At 48.3% G+C, this 14,117-nt stretch overlaps 2 protein-coding genes across 7 annotated transcripts in view; one reads left to right on the plus strand and one right to left on the minus strand.

The window, feature by feature from the left end:
• Positions 1 to 5,948, minus strand: RHBDD3 (rhomboid domain containing 3). Of its 4 annotated transcripts, none has more exons than XM_063085558.1 (6): positions 5,747 to 5,948; positions 3,125 to 3,314; positions 1,956 to 2,339; positions 810 to 972; positions 438 to 725; positions 1 to 331 (listed from the first exon to the last, which is right to left on the minus strand). In XM_063085558.1, the coding sequence occupies exons 2-6, from the start codon at positions 3,270 to 3,272 to the stop codon at positions 154 to 156; spliced, it is 1,161 nt and encodes a 386-aa protein (XP_062941628.1). In that variant the 5' UTR covers positions 3,273 to 3,314; positions 5,747 to 5,948; the 3' UTR covers positions 1 to 153. The 4 variants fall into 4 exon arrangements, with proteins under 4 accessions (XP_062941628.1, XP_062941630.1, XP_062941626.1 ...); XM_063085560.1 differs by lacking the exon at positions 5,747 to 5,948 and adding an exon at positions 5,420 to 5,535 and having other exon boundaries at positions 1,956 to 2,294; XM_063085556.1 differs by lacking the exon at positions 5,747 to 5,948 and adding an exon at positions 5,420 to 5,535.
• The window catches only part of EWSR1 (EWS RNA binding protein 1), a 27,111-nt gene continuing 18,860 nt past the window's right edge, over positions 5,867 to 14,117 (plus strand). The window contains exons 1-4 of one of the 3 annotated variants that reach the window (XM_063085555.1): positions 5,867 to 6,020; positions 10,202 to 10,238; positions 10,371 to 10,422; positions 11,673 to 11,796. In XM_063085555.1, coding sequence (XP_062941625.1) covers positions 6,008 to 6,020; positions 10,202 to 10,238; positions 10,371 to 10,422; positions 11,673 to 11,796 — 226 coding nt within the window. In that variant the 5' untranslated portion in view covers positions 5,867 to 6,007. The remainder of the gene's footprint in view (positions 6,021 to 10,201; positions 10,239 to 10,370; positions 10,423 to 11,672; positions 11,797 to 14,117) is intronic. The other 2 variants (XM_063085553.1, XM_063085554.1) reach the window with 2 other exon arrangements.

The raw sequence follows: 14,117 nt of genomic DNA on the forward strand, positions 1-14,117 counted from the left end.
TTATTCTAAACAAGTACCAGGGCAGCATGCTGGGGGGAACTTTCCTGCCCCAAGCACTGTGGCCCTAAGTAGACAGAGCAGGGGCTCAGGTGACTGCCCCCAGGCCAGGCCTCATCACTTAAGGGACTCCTGTGCCCCCAGCCTCTTCCTGGGCTAGGGGGGCCCAGGGCCCTCAGGGTAGGCAGGCCCACCTCTCCCCTGGGTCACCAGGGCCTCGGTGCCCACCTGCCCTCCAACCAGCAGTGACACAGCACCCTCCACACGGCCTGTGGCCGCCAGCGCCACCACTGCCTGCTCCACAGGGAAGCCCATGCGCTCCAGCTGCTGCAGCCTGTGGGGAGTGTGGGGGAGGGGAAGGGGGGACAGAGGAGAGAGTGTCAGGGATGCCCCCACCCTCACACCAGGGGATGCTCTCCCGCCCCCCACCACCACTTTACCGCAGAGAGGAGACGGAAGACTTGGGCAGCCACAGTGGGCTCTGGGGCCCCTGGGCTGGCCTATCTAGGAGTGAGGCCTGGATCCCCTCCTGCAGCATCTGCTCATCCAGGGCTGCCCACAGTGGGGTCCCTGGATGGAAGCTGGACCTGGGCCTGTCCTGGCCCACCTCTAAGGAGCGATCCCAGGTCAGGGGCTCAGGCCCCAGGCCCAGTGGGAACATGGCTGAGTCTCCACTGTGGGACCACGGACTGGGGGAGGCCACATATGGAGGTCCGGTGGTGGGAGACCTGCAGAAGCAGAAGGAAGAGGGCCTGACTGCCAGCCACTGCTGCAACTCTCACACCAGGGTGGAGTCCAGGGCATCCCCTCACCTCACTCCAGCAGGGTGGGTGACAGGCAGCTCAGTCAGGCTGCCCGGGGTGGGAAGGAGCCTCAGTGGCCAGCACCTTGCCAGGGTCCTGCACAAGACGCCTTCCTGCAGAGCCTGCAGCCGTCGATCCGAGAGCTCCAGCCATCGGAAGGCCCCTGCTGCGTCTGTCTGCCCAGAGCAGGGCGGCTGGTCAAGGAAAACCAAAACCAGCAGCAGGAGAGGGTGCCCATGCTGCATGCCAGGACCCATGCCAACTGTGTGCTGGGCATTCCCATGTGTCCTCTCACTACAGCCCTGCAAGGAATATGTCACCACCCTACTTGGCAGCAGACGCACAGAGAAGAAAAGGGACCTGCCCAAAGCTACCTAGCTCAAGAAGTAGAGCCAAACCCAAAACCTGGCCTCATCCCCCACTTCAGCCACCGCCCTGACCCACTGTTCCTAGAGCCCTGTGTGCCTGCTTGAGTCCATGACTTGAGGCCCACCCTTTCAGGAAGAAGTCCCATTGACACACCCCCTCTCACCTTCAGCCAGGCCAACAAGTTCCCCATTCAGACAGCTTGGGCAGCTGGTGTCCCCAGTCTGAAACAGGCTCCCTTGAAAGCCAGGATGACTGCTGGAGGGGGTCAGCCTGTTCTCTCTGGTGGCACTGTTTCCCCAACAGGCATTAAGCATTTTTGGAGCAAAAGTCAGTGTTTAAGGCACCTGGACTACTGGCCAGTTCCCAGACAGCCCCATGTTTGCTCCCACGCCTGGCCTTTGCACTCTGAGCGTCCTCTGCATGGCCCTCCCTCCCTTTTCACCCGAACCCCTCCTCCTGCACATCTTAAGGTGGCTCAAGAGCCACCTTCATAAGGAGGTCCAGATTAGTGCTTCCTCGGGCCACCTCAGCCCTTCTAGGCTTCCCATGGAGCCCTTCCCATGGTGCCAAAATGGTAATTGGCACCTCCACCTGGCCATGAGTCCTGAGTCCCCAGCCCAGAGCCTGGCACAGAGGGGGACTTGGTGATGCTTCTGGAATGTGTGTGCACAGCTTCTTGGCATTGCTTGGCCTGAACCCCTTGTGCCACTTCCATCCCAGGCACCGCGGGGGCCCTGCCACAGAACTCACATGTCCATACAGGCCTTGGACTCAGGCAAAGGATACAGGCCAGGCCAGCCAGGAAGCCGCAAAGGAGCTGCAGGAGGGGTGGCTCAGAGCTGAGCAGCGGGGTCAGGGCGAGCAGCAGCCATGACAGCAGCCATGGTGACAGTGCCCCACTGGGCCTTCTAGGGTGGTGACCCTGCCCAGCCAGCATGGCCAGGTGAACGGGCATGTATCCACAGCCACCAGCTGCACTGGACACCCCAAGGCTTGCCAGCAGCACAGCCAGCAGCCCAGTGGCCAGGGCAAGCAGGACAGAGGTATGCAGGAACCGCAATGTGCCCAAGTGGCACTCCTGCCGCCAGCTCAGAGTGGGCAGGAGCAGCAGACTCAGGAGCAGGCCTGGAAAGGTTGTGTGGCCCAGAGCATATGTCAGCAGCCGGTGCACTGGGAGAGAGAAGGGGCTTATATGCCAGGATAGTGGCCCCAACTTCCAAGGCTGTCCTGGGGGTGCCAGGTTGGGAGTTACCCTCTACCAGAGCCACCTGCTGAGCTCCCCAGGAACCAGTCTGCCCACTGCCAGCACTTAATCACTGGTAGAGGGGACCAAGGGCTTCCAAACACTGCAGCTAGTTCCGTGCTGTGTTAAACAGAACAAGCCTGACCCACCACTCAGCCTTCTCACTAGCAACCAACCACTGAGCACTCAGTATGTCCCAGGCACCATGAAGGTGTTTCACATACATTTTACTGAATCTTTCACACCCAGTTGAGGGAATGATTGCTTGCTTCAATCCTGGAGCTATCCCCAAGTCCCCCAAGATGTGTGACCTCAGATAAATCACTTAACCTCTGAGCATCACTGGGGTTTCTCAAATGTAAATTGAAGCTGTTGTTATTGGGAAACAGGTGCTCAGCTGGGTTCACTCCTAGAACCCCCAGCACCTCTTCTCCAACTTCATACTTAGCTGAAAGACTTAGTTCTTATTTCAAGGGAAAGCCGGAACTCCTACACACAGGTTGCCCCTACCCTGCTGTCCCCTCTACTGGTCCTGTGCCCTCCCTTCTAGGCTGGGGATGAGCTGGGCATGCTCCTGTCTAGGGTTGACCTTCCCCACTGCACTGGGTTCTATCCCTGCTTGACCCCTGCAAGGCATACACTGCTTCCACCAAGTGGTCTCATGCCCTACAGCAAATCTGCCTCCTCCAAGGTCCATGTGGCTGGCCCTCACCCTGCCAGGGGTCCAGCAGCAGCTCCGGGGCCAGGGTGAGGCTGGGACCAGCCCCCACCAGCCACAGGCTGCTCATCAGCAGCATCAGGACTGAGGAGGCAAGAGGTAGCGCCAGGTACAATAGGCCAGGGAGCTCCCTGGCATGCATAGCTTGGTTGAAGGTGGTCAAGGGTGGTCCTGGGGCAGTGTGCTAGAAGTAAAGGAAAACAATAACAACAGTTATTACTGCAACTTATATCTCACTGACTCCCTCTCAACTACCTTACCAACAGCCCCCTTTTACAGAGGTGGAAACTGAGGCTGAAGAGGCAGGCACAGCAGCTTGGCCATAAAGGAGCTCAGACCAACCCATGTGCTTATTAGCCATCTTGCCATCCTACCCGCCCATGTGTGAGGATAGATAGGGGACAGTCATAAAGAATCCTGAGTCCTGATGGGCCCTGAAGAGGAGTCTCAGGTGGGAGGACAGGGCCAGGGAAGTTGAATGGGGGCTCTGGACTCCCAAAAAGAGGGGTACAGCCCCCTGAGGGCAAATTCAAGGCCATGCCATCTCTAGCCCTCTTCTACTTACCCCTTCCCTCAGGCTGCCACCTTCCTCCTTCCTCCCCTCCACTGTGCCCAGCCTTAGAGCTGCAGATGGCCTCAGCTGCCCCTGACCAAAGGGGCAGGGCCAGGCAGTGGGCAAGCAGATGGGTGAGAAGGTGGGGCAGAAGGACTGGAGGAGGGGCAGCAGGAGTCCCACACCCTGAGCTATACAAAGTGACCCAGGACTGAGACATCCCCTTCCTCCCCAGTCCTGAGCACATTCCCTCTGGCCCTAGCCTCCCTTTTCACAGGAAGTTTCCAGCATCTGCTGTACCTCTTTCTGCTAAGTGTCCCTGGACAAGTTTCCCAACCTCTGAGACTCTCCTTCCTCATCTGTAAAATGGGGATTAAGAAAGTCCTTTCCTCATGGGATGATGGAAAAAGGAATAGGCTAAGGCAGGCCCCAGCTCATGAGTACTGCTCAACAAAACTTAGCCATCCCCACTAATTACGGAAGGCATTTGTAGCCACCAACTGGCCCACCAAGAGAAGGTGGTAATGTGGAGTGGCTGCTCCAGCCTACCTGAGCCAAGCTCTGGCCCTCAAACATGGCCATTCCCTGCCCACAGAGCAAAGCTTTTTCTTCCCTGTGTTCCATCCTCACAACCACCAGCCTGTCCTCTAGGCCCTGCTGGAATTCCTTTACACTTGGCCAGACTTCTCTGTCCCAGGACCCCCACTGAGCTGGTTCAGGACAGGAAGCAGGATCCCAGAGACAAGAAAGCTGCCTTAGCTGCTCCCTTGCCAAGGGCATCCTCCATATCTTCCAGTTCCCTGCAGGAAATATGCGGAAAGCTCCTCTACTTGCACGTCCTTCTCTCCATATTCTAACAAACTCCTGCTCACCTTTTGAAGCCCAGCTCACATGTTCCCTTCCTCTCTTCTGGCTCCCCACATCATGGATCTTAGACTATCTTATGAGCACAGCTTACCCTGTCTTCCTAGACAGGTGGTCTGGGCCCATGAGGGTGTAGGGCCCATGAAGGAGTAGGAGGGTCCTCTTACTCCTTCCTCCCCAGGTTCCCCGGAGAAATCCCAGCACACAACTGGTACTTTATATATATTCACTGAAAGAAAGACACTAGCTTGGCTCCTAGTCCGGCTGAGGGATTTGGGGTGAGCCTTGCACTTCCCTGGGCCTGGGCGCCCACCTAGGGGGTTGGGCTGAGGTCTGGGAAGGTTGGCAGGTGCCATCCAGGCTGAAGGAAAGGTCTGGGGCCAAGGCACCCACTGCAAGCCTCTTCCTGCACCCCCACAACCATTACTCCCTGGGACACTATAGCAAGGGTGAAGGACTTGCCCATGGACACACAGAACTGGGACTTAAACCCTCTGGACCTCAGTTTCTTCATCCTATAAAATGGGCCTGTGTACCATCGGTCCCTGCCTATCTTCCTGGGATGCTGGGAGGACAGAATAGGAAGACAAGGACGGGGAAGATCCTTCGGGGTAATGGACAGAGCGGAGGTCTCAGGGTCTGGGTCGAACTCAGCTTTATGACTTTGGGAAAGTACTCAATTTCCTTGGGCCTCAGTTTCCCCTTTTGTAAAAACAAGGGTATTGGATGATTAAAGGGCCTTCTCCACCTCGACTGTTACTGGGGGATGGGGGAGGCCCTCGGGGCCGGGCTTGACGTTGGGGCCTCCCACTTAGGCGACAGGCCTCGGCCCCCTCCCCCGCTGGCCCGAGCCACGCGTCCAGGTTACTCACTGCGGAGCGCGCCCCCACCCCGGAAGGCCGGGCGGGGCCCCTGGCTGGGAGTCGGGACTCTAGTTCCCGGCCGAGACTCGGGACCCCGAACCCATTCCGCGTACCCCTGGGCACGCCACCCCGGCCAACCGGCCCGCGCGCCACCCCCTCCCCCGCCGTCCGCCGATTAGTCAGCAGTTGTTCTCGGCCCAGATCCCTTCCCCCCAGCCCTCCCGCCGGCTTCCGTTTCTCTTCAGGGCAGACTCTTTATAGACGGTCCCTAGAACCAGAGGACGTAACCATTCCAAACAACCTCGCCTCGTGCGGAGAATCGCGTCAGTTTAATACCGAGACCCGCTCACTGGCGCTCCGGCTCCTTTGGTGCTTTTTTGGCCCGCGCGTCACATCCAGCGCTCTTTAGAGAGGATCGGGACAAGGGTGGCAGTTGTGAAGAACGAGAAAGCGGTCGTTTCATCCCTCCTTCCCCTACCCCCCGTAGCTCGGCCCGATGGTAGTGCCCGAGGTTGCGGGTTTCGCGCCTGCGCAGTGCGGCGCCTAGAGGAAAAGCGAGAGGGAGACGGACGTTGAGAGAACGAGGAGGGAGAGAAGATGGCGTCCACGGGTGAGTGTGGTGGAACTGCGGTCGCGCTGGCGACTGCCTGGTCGCCCAAAGTGAGGGCCGCTCGTCTCTGGGGGTGGCCGGGACTACCGAGTGGAGTTGTTGAGAGGGGTTTGAGGTACCCGCCACGGCCCGACAAGCTCGGAAGCCCGCGTTCCCTTCCCCTCCCCCCACCGGGCGGGCCGGTTCTGGAACCTTCCGGCGCTCGTGGCGCGGGGGGCTCGCGGCGGCGGGCGCGCTCGAGGCCTGTATTGGCCTCCATTGTGTGGCTGTCGTCTGGCCCCGCGCTCCGGGCCGCCCGCCACGTGGGCGGGGCCTGCGGCCTCCCGGGCCCCGAGTGAAGGCGGCGGGGGAGGGGGGAATATTCGGCCTGACCTCGAGCCCGTCACCCTGAAACCAGAGGGGGGGCCCTGACGGCAGCTCGAGAAGTCTCTGGCTCTCTGCCCCGTGATCCCTCCGCATTTTCATGGAGGCGGCCCTAGTCTGAGGGAGACTGTCTCACGGAGAAACCTGAGGGAGAAAGCAAGTAAACAGAAAAGCCTTCGCGGACTTGTGAGTGGGAGCCGCGCCATCCTTAAATCCCGGTCGGCTGGAGCGTCAGGCTTTGGACGGAATGTGGCCCCTCTTTCAGAGCCCCCCCAGTTTGCTGCTCCTTTGGGCTCCTTCGTTTTTGTGTTTATTTGTGAGCCCTATCTCTTTCCCTCCGCAAAAAGCAGTAAAGTGGCTTCCCAGGGCCCTTTTTCAGTAAATGCCGAGGGCGATCCGTTGTATAATAAGACCAGTGCGGATCAAGAGACGAGAATATTAACCAGGAAGAATCTTACTAGGAGGAACAAAAGGCCCGAGCTGGCATTTGAATTAAGCTTAAGCAATCGCCTCGCATTTGTTCGCTGCGTTAGGCTGACAGGCTTGTTTATTTCGCGGACCGATGAAGGAGAGGGAAAGGAGGCGAGTTTTGGACTTTGAAAGAAAACACGGGAAGGGACTCTTGAACGTGATTGAGAGGGTGGTCCTTGCTGCACTGGGTATTTTAAGAGTAGCCTAGCCATCACCTGCAGTTTGCAGCTTGTTGGTACACTAACCTGCGGTTTTTGGCAGAATGGAGCGTTTTTGCCTCGGGGGATATTGTTAGGTCTCCTGACTCCAAAGGGGGTGGGAGATGAGAAGTCAGGAAAAACTCTGAATCTTTCAGAGTTTAAATTTGGAAGAGTCCAGAATCCAGCAACTTAAGGACAGTTTAAGAACTCTCCCCAACTGTGTGGTCAGTAAACAGGTAAATGGTAGCTGTTCGTTTACTGAGGGGTACCCCCAGAAGAGGGGATTCTGAAACACCACAAAGTCCAAAACATCCTGGTGGGAACTTGTTTCCTCAGTACCCTTTCCAGCTTCCTCTTTCCTACTAACGCCTGAGAAGGCAAAATGTGCATATTGAAAGTTTTGCGTGGCTGGACATGCCCTTTTTTCAGTCAGTTTTGGTTACCGGTAACTACCATGTAATGTACAGTATTAGAATTAAAATTGTGGTTTATGGAAACACACAGTATTTAGCCCAACCGGGAGTCACATAACTTATCTGGGCATTAGTTTCCTTTCTTGCAAAATGTGGAAGTTAGGCTAGACCTTTTTAAAGCTCTTTCAGCATCACACTGTACCAAGCGAGTCAGGGGCTGGCCCCTTTTAAAGCTTTTTAAAGCATTTTGGCCCCCACACAGTTGTCCCATGTCCCATGGTTTTTTAATTCATTGTGTAGTCTGAAACTAAATCTCTACAGCTGCGGTAGTGACTGCGCTAATGTCCACTGCTTTGGATAAAGTTAGATGTGCCCCCCCCATCCCGTGTATATCTCATGTAGGAAAGTGCTAAAGCATATATTTAGTATAAGAAAGTTATAGTGCAAACTCCCAAGTAACTACCATTCAGACCAAGAAGTAGTACATTGCCAGCACTCTAAGAGGCCTCACTAGATCACAGCCTCACTCTCCTCAGCCTGTGCTGTATTTTTAGTGAAGTCTTCAGCTGCACATTTGGGGATTAAAAACAAACACAACTGGCTGCTAAATAATCTGACCAGTGTGTAACAGTAGCATGTTAGGGGCCATATAATGTTTGTGTGCTGTAGGTAAACATAAGTTCTTTTTTTTTTTTTTTTTTTTAAAGATGACTGGTAAGGGGATCTTAACCCTTGACTTGGTGTTGTCAGCACCACACTCTCCCAAGAGAGCTAACCGGCCATCCCTATATAGGGATCTGAGCCCGTGGCCTTGTTATCAGCACCACACTCTCCCAAGTGAGCCATGGGCTGGCCCCTGTAAACATAAGTTCTCATGAAACAAATTTGCTATCTACTTTATCCCCCCAGTGTATGGCCACATCCTCTGGTTTCACACTGTTCTGAGGTCATTAGTTCCATATCAGCTTTGCCAATTTTATGTTTTACATGACCGTTCTTGTGTAAAAAGTCTTCTTGCAAACATTGAATTTATGTCAGTGATTTAAAAATCATTTCTCATGCAAAAACCTCAGTGAACCATAGGTTGAAATATTTGATTTTAGTTGCTTCATTGGTGTGGAAGAAAGAGTTTGTGTTTAATTTTTATGTCTCGGAGAGAGTATGTCTTGTAAAACTATTGAAACTGCTTTAAGATTGTCTTGAGGAGATCAATTTGTTCATTATAGATAGCCTTTGGGCAGTTGATATGATAATGTTGATGATTCAGGGTTCTGAGTTAAGGATGTACAGAGGAAGGGAAGTAATCAAGTGAAGTGTAGAAAGAAATAAAAAGCCAATTGAAAGAAATGGATTCGGCAAAATAGACACCTCAGGGCCGGGCTAGGCCACGGAGTGCCTGGCTTTGGATTGCATGGAGTGGGGTAGAACCCCCTCCATGGAGAGCTGAAATGTCAGGTCTTGCTCTTAGATGAGGGACTACTTTCTGACTGGAAGAGAAAGGACCCTTTTGTTCCATACTAATGGAAGTACTGTGTTTAAACATAGAACAAGATATGTATTCTTGTGGAGAGGAAAGAACTGGGCAGAATTTTTAAAAATAATTACTTTGCCTTTAAAAAAAAAAAAAAGTAAACTTATGTAACTTTAATTCAGTAGTGCTATGAAAACTTCTCAACCATGTTATTTCCTGTTTGTTTCACTACTTGTAGACACCTCAGTGGACCAGAGTTTTTAGGCCCTTTGATGCATGTTGTAAATATCATATGAAAAGGAAAATTATAGGAAGGTTTACTTTAGAAAGGGGAAGAGAATTTGTGGCAATTTTTTTAAAGTTGAAAACCAGAAAGATTAAATGTTTTCTTCTCTGTTGACAGTTTTCAGGATTCTGCCTTAACTGCTTCTCTGAGACTTATATCTAGCTTTTGAGTTATTGTAGATAATAGCCCTGACACAGTCAGCAAACCCTTTAAAACACTGGCTTGTGGTGACTGTCCTCTTGTTTTCTGCCATTCCCTTTCACTGTCGTTGTGCCAGGGAGTTCTGGTTGGTCTAACCTGCTAAAGTGAGAGAGTGATAGAGAAACTAGTTTGGGGGGTGGTAAATAAAGATGACTGGTAAAGGGATCTTAACCCTTGACTTGGTGTTGTCAGCACCACACTCTCCCAAGAGAGCTAACCGGCCATCCCTATATAAGGATCCAAATTTGTGGCCTTGGTGTTATCAGCACTACACTCTCCAAAGTGAGCCATGGGCTGGCTCCCTAGAAAAACTAGTTTTTGAGGATAAATAGCTACTGATATAACCAGTCCTATGTTAAAAATTGTAATATTCTTGCATGCCTCTTTTACTGTGAAGGTAAAACTTCTGATCTTGTTAGTGGGTCTTGTTCTCAGTCTTAGGATGATGATCATGTATAGTATTTGAAATGGCAGCCTGTGGTTTAGGGGTGTTTGTAGTAATGGGAATATGCAAAGTATCCCTGCCGTGTCAGTTGATCTTGACCTTATTAGCTAGCACCATTATTCAAACTTTCTGAGTTTGACTGGCTTAGACTTATTTTTCGGTTTGATATTGAGAGATGAGAGGTACTTGTTTGGATCTGTGTTGGCCTGTAGGTTCCCTCTAAACAGTTTAAAGAATTTTCCTTCCTGCCTCCTGAATTTCTTCTCCCTCTTTTTTCCTCTTTCCTTGTTTCTGCTGACCTTACACTATTTTCTCTCCTTGTTTCCTCTAGATTATAGTACCTACAGCCAAGCTGCAGCCCAGCAGGGGTAAGTCAGTCTTTTAAAACAATGTTTTGTCTGTGATTGTCTTTTGAGTACGGAGCCTCCTATAGTTGTAGAGGATATAGTAATGCAATCCACATGTTCTATATTTAGTTCTTGTGTTTATTTCTTTTGCAGCTACAGTGCTTACACCGCCCAGCCCACACAAGGATATGCACAGACCACCCAGGTAATTTTTATGATAATTATATATATAGCTGCATCTCCAAGTAAAACGTTTCTACCAGCCGTTAAAGCAATAGCTACTAGCACAGATCTTTTTCAAAAATTAGGTAATAGAAAAGTGAAATAGTAGTAAGGTGCTTGTAACCATAAAATACCCAGACATTTTAAATTTTCACAATGTGAATGCAAAGGACTTCTTTCTGCCATCATAAATGAAACAAGTCTAAAGCTAAGAATTTGGCTCCCTGTATCTTTCTAGTGTCTGTCATTGTCAGGTTAAGTGTCCTACTCTGTGCTCACTCCTCCCACATGCTTTATTATGTTTAGATTTATTTAATGTTTTGCAGATCAGAAAATTGCAATACATAGATATTACATTGATTGCACAGTAAGTGGCAGGATGAGCTATGAAAACTATGGCTGCCTAGCTGAGGAACTCCTGAGCTCTTTCCAGTACATGAGTCTGTTTAAAAGCTTAGGCCAACAGATTGTAGAAATTAGCCTTCTAGTTTTCAAGATCACCTCAAATTCTGAAATGATCCATGCCATAAATTGGATGCTAATAACTGCCATGGAAGCATATTCTGGGACAGGCAGAATGTGTTATCTAAGACAGGTCTTATGTAACTGGTCATTCAAATAAACCTAGACTATGATTATGCTAATATCTGAAAGAACAGCACAATCCTTGCCTGATTTTAAGTATTATTGATGTTCAAGTTCATAAAACAGTACTCTTGATGTGCTAACCATAAGAGAACATACAGTGTTCTTGATCATTTTCTTTGAAGTGTTTTAAAGTCTTTGTGTCTCACTGAAAATCTGGTTTTCAGAATCATCTGGCAGGATTTAGCCCCATCTTCATTTTTTTCTCTTTGTTCATTTGTCTTCCTAACATTTGTTTCCAGTTACTAAAACTGTGCTACACTCAGTGCTGGCAATTTGTACACCTGTGCCCTTATTGGTCTTCTCCTTGAGGGTATCTTGTTAATCTCCTGTATAGCTAACTGGGGTTTTGTCTGATTTTCTTAGGAACTTTTTTGTAGTTAACTTTACCACAATGGTAGTGAATTAGGTAAGGGATAACAGGCATTCATAATCTGTGATTATTTGTCTGTTTTTAAAAATATTTTTAATAGAAAGCACTATATTCAACTTTGGTCCTCTAGTTTGGAAACTTAGAAGTCAGTCCGTTTTATTGCTAAAATATAAGGTTCATATATGAAATTCCTTCATCTGTTTTCTTTGGAGCAGGCATATGGGCAACAAAGCTATGGAACCTATGGACAGCCCACTGATGTCAGCTATACCCAGGCTCAGACCACTGCGACCTATGGGCAGACCGCCTATGCAACTTCTTATGGACAGCCTCCGACTGGTAAGGCCAGCCTTGGAGAGATTTTTGGGTCATATTGGCTAGGGCATTTGCTAAGAGGCTTGTTACTCATTCTTTTGAATGTATATTCTGGTCCATACTTTGGCATCTGTGGATCCTTTATTTTTAGGAGGAGGTACTTTTTTTTTCTTTTTTTCTTTCTTTTATATTCTCTTTGAGGGATCTCTAATAGAAATGGGGCGGGGGATAAATTCTAGGGGAGAAAAGAACTTTCCTTTTAACTGTTACCCACAGTGTGTTGAATAATCTCATGACAGAATGGAGGCTAACTGAAAGATTGTGCTAATGCTAATACTGAGTAAGAATGAGCCTTCTTAAATTGAGCTGCTTATAAATCAAACTGGTTTTCACATCTGTTTTGCTTCATCTGATAGTATACCCTCTACTTTTTGTTTTGTGCTTTCCACAGTAGAAGGGACCAGTACAGGTTTGACTATCCTGCTCATTCTTGCATGGGAAATGCTTTCCATCTTGTCTAACCCTGTTAATGTTAACCCTTTAGGTGTTTTCATTTGTTTAATTCCAAACTTTCTAACATCACACACAACAAGATGCTAACGAAAAACTGCTTCAGGTGCCATTCGCAGATTCCTGTCCTTTTTCATGTATGATTTTGGGGAAAGGTTTTATTACTTATCATTACTTTATGTCAAGCCTCAATAATAGTTATTCACCTTCTCAAAGGTATTTCAGGTGATTACTCCCCAGCTGATTTGCCCCCATCCCCTGAAGGATAGATTGCATGATTAGATTTATTTATTTCGAGGAGCAGACTTCCACCCTGCATGTATCATGTTTGTCTGTTGGTTGGTTTCTACTCCAGACACATTTTATTTTGTTTTAAGTGTTATGAATTTTAATTCATAATATGTTTTGAATATATATGATAGCATTCTAGAAGGCTTAATAAACTATTCTAAGAATTATAATAAATTACATCCTGGTACTGAGATTGAGTGGAATATGTGAAAAATCTATGATAATTTTTTTGTGTATGTTTTAGTGCTGTGCTGTGTAATGTTTCAGGCTCTCTTCCTCTCCCCATCTTTATTTTTTTATTATTATTATAAAAGAATGTTTTAGTACAAGAAAGTCTTGATGTAAAAACTCTTGTTTTCAAACTGTCTTCATTTTTGTAAATTGTATATAGTCTAGTGGTGGGGAGAAATACCTGTCTCTATCTCATTGAGTACCAATGTCCTAAATTTGATGGGAAGTACTCCCTAACCTATTCAACTAATATGTATCTTGAATAGGATGGAAATGTTCATCCAAACTTTCTGGTGGTGTTAATTGCAACTCTGGGAAGAGCTGGAACTAAAACTATACCATTTGGATTTTTAGCACAGAATTTTGAAATCGTTAGATGAACTTTACATATTAAAGCTATTACATCTTTAAAAACAAGTACGATTTGAAAATACATAATATGGCTTAGATCTAGCTTTTGGAATCCCTGCATCACTTTACAGGGAAGAGATAAAGTCATTTATAGGTAAAGTAATAGCTAGGTTCCCTAGAGTCATGTATTCATGTTGTCATTGATTGAGAAAGTTCCATCATGACTGTGAGCCAGAAAAGTGTATATAAGACATTGTAATATAGAAACCAGTAGCTTTGATGAGCCAGGGTAATGCTTGGTAATAGTAAGGAATATTTGTATAGACTATATAGTTTGGGGGGTACCCTTCATATCTCCCTTAATCCTCTCAACAACTTTTGGGGTATAGGAACCAAAATGAAATATGATGAGTAGACTGAAAAAACTAAGTAGGAGCCTAATAGGTAATAACTGGGTTCAAGCACACTTAACTGCTGTTTTTCCTTACCCCATGCTGCCTTTACACATAAAAGTCAGTGGATAATTGTTGGAATTTATGAAAATACAGTTACTGTTCTCTTCTAGAATTTTTAAAAATTAAACTTCAAAAGAAAGGGGCTATATAAATCTCAATTAGTTAACTCAAATAGAACTATTAAACTTTAATTTTTACTGTACAAGTTGAACAAAAATTTTGGTCAGTTTGTGTAATCTTCCTCACCACCTTCTTCCTTCACATCATCAGCACGTGGTCGATGTGTTGTCTTTTTTGCTGTTGGTCTTCTATCATTTTTGCTGTTGATTTTTGCTCATTTTGCTTGGCTGCTTGTGCGGGTTCTACAGATTAATTAAAAGATTACTTATTAACCCATTGTTTATTACCATAATCTTTAGCACTGCGAGACTCTGTTGCTGCATAGTTTTATGACATGAGTTATTGCTTTGATCATTTTTAGTTTTTAGCTGGTTTTTTAATTGTTCT

This window comes from Cynocephalus volans, chromosome 2, assembly GCF_027409185.1.
Source record: "Cynocephalus volans isolate mCynVol1 chromosome 2, mCynVol1.pri, whole genome shotgun sequence".
Classification (NCBI taxonomy): Eukaryota; Metazoa; Chordata; class Mammalia; order Dermoptera; family Cynocephalidae; genus Cynocephalus; species Cynocephalus volans.

What these genes read in the sequence shown, in the direction of transcription:
- RHBDD3 (XM_063085558.1), bottom strand. Translation starts at nt 3,272, where the DNA reads ATGCATGCCAGGGAGCTCCCTGGCCTATTGTACCTGGCGCTACCTCTT. An exon ending in ACCCACCCTGCTGGAGTGAG is followed by an intron (nt 726 to 809) that starts GTGAGGGGATGC and finishes CTGCTTCTGCAG; the next exon opens with GTCTCCCACCACCGGACCTC. An exon ending in TCTTCCGTCTCCTCTCTGCG is followed by an intron (nt 332 to 437) that starts GTAAAGTGGTGG and finishes CACTCCCCACAG; the next exon opens with GCTGCAGCAGCTGGAGCGCA.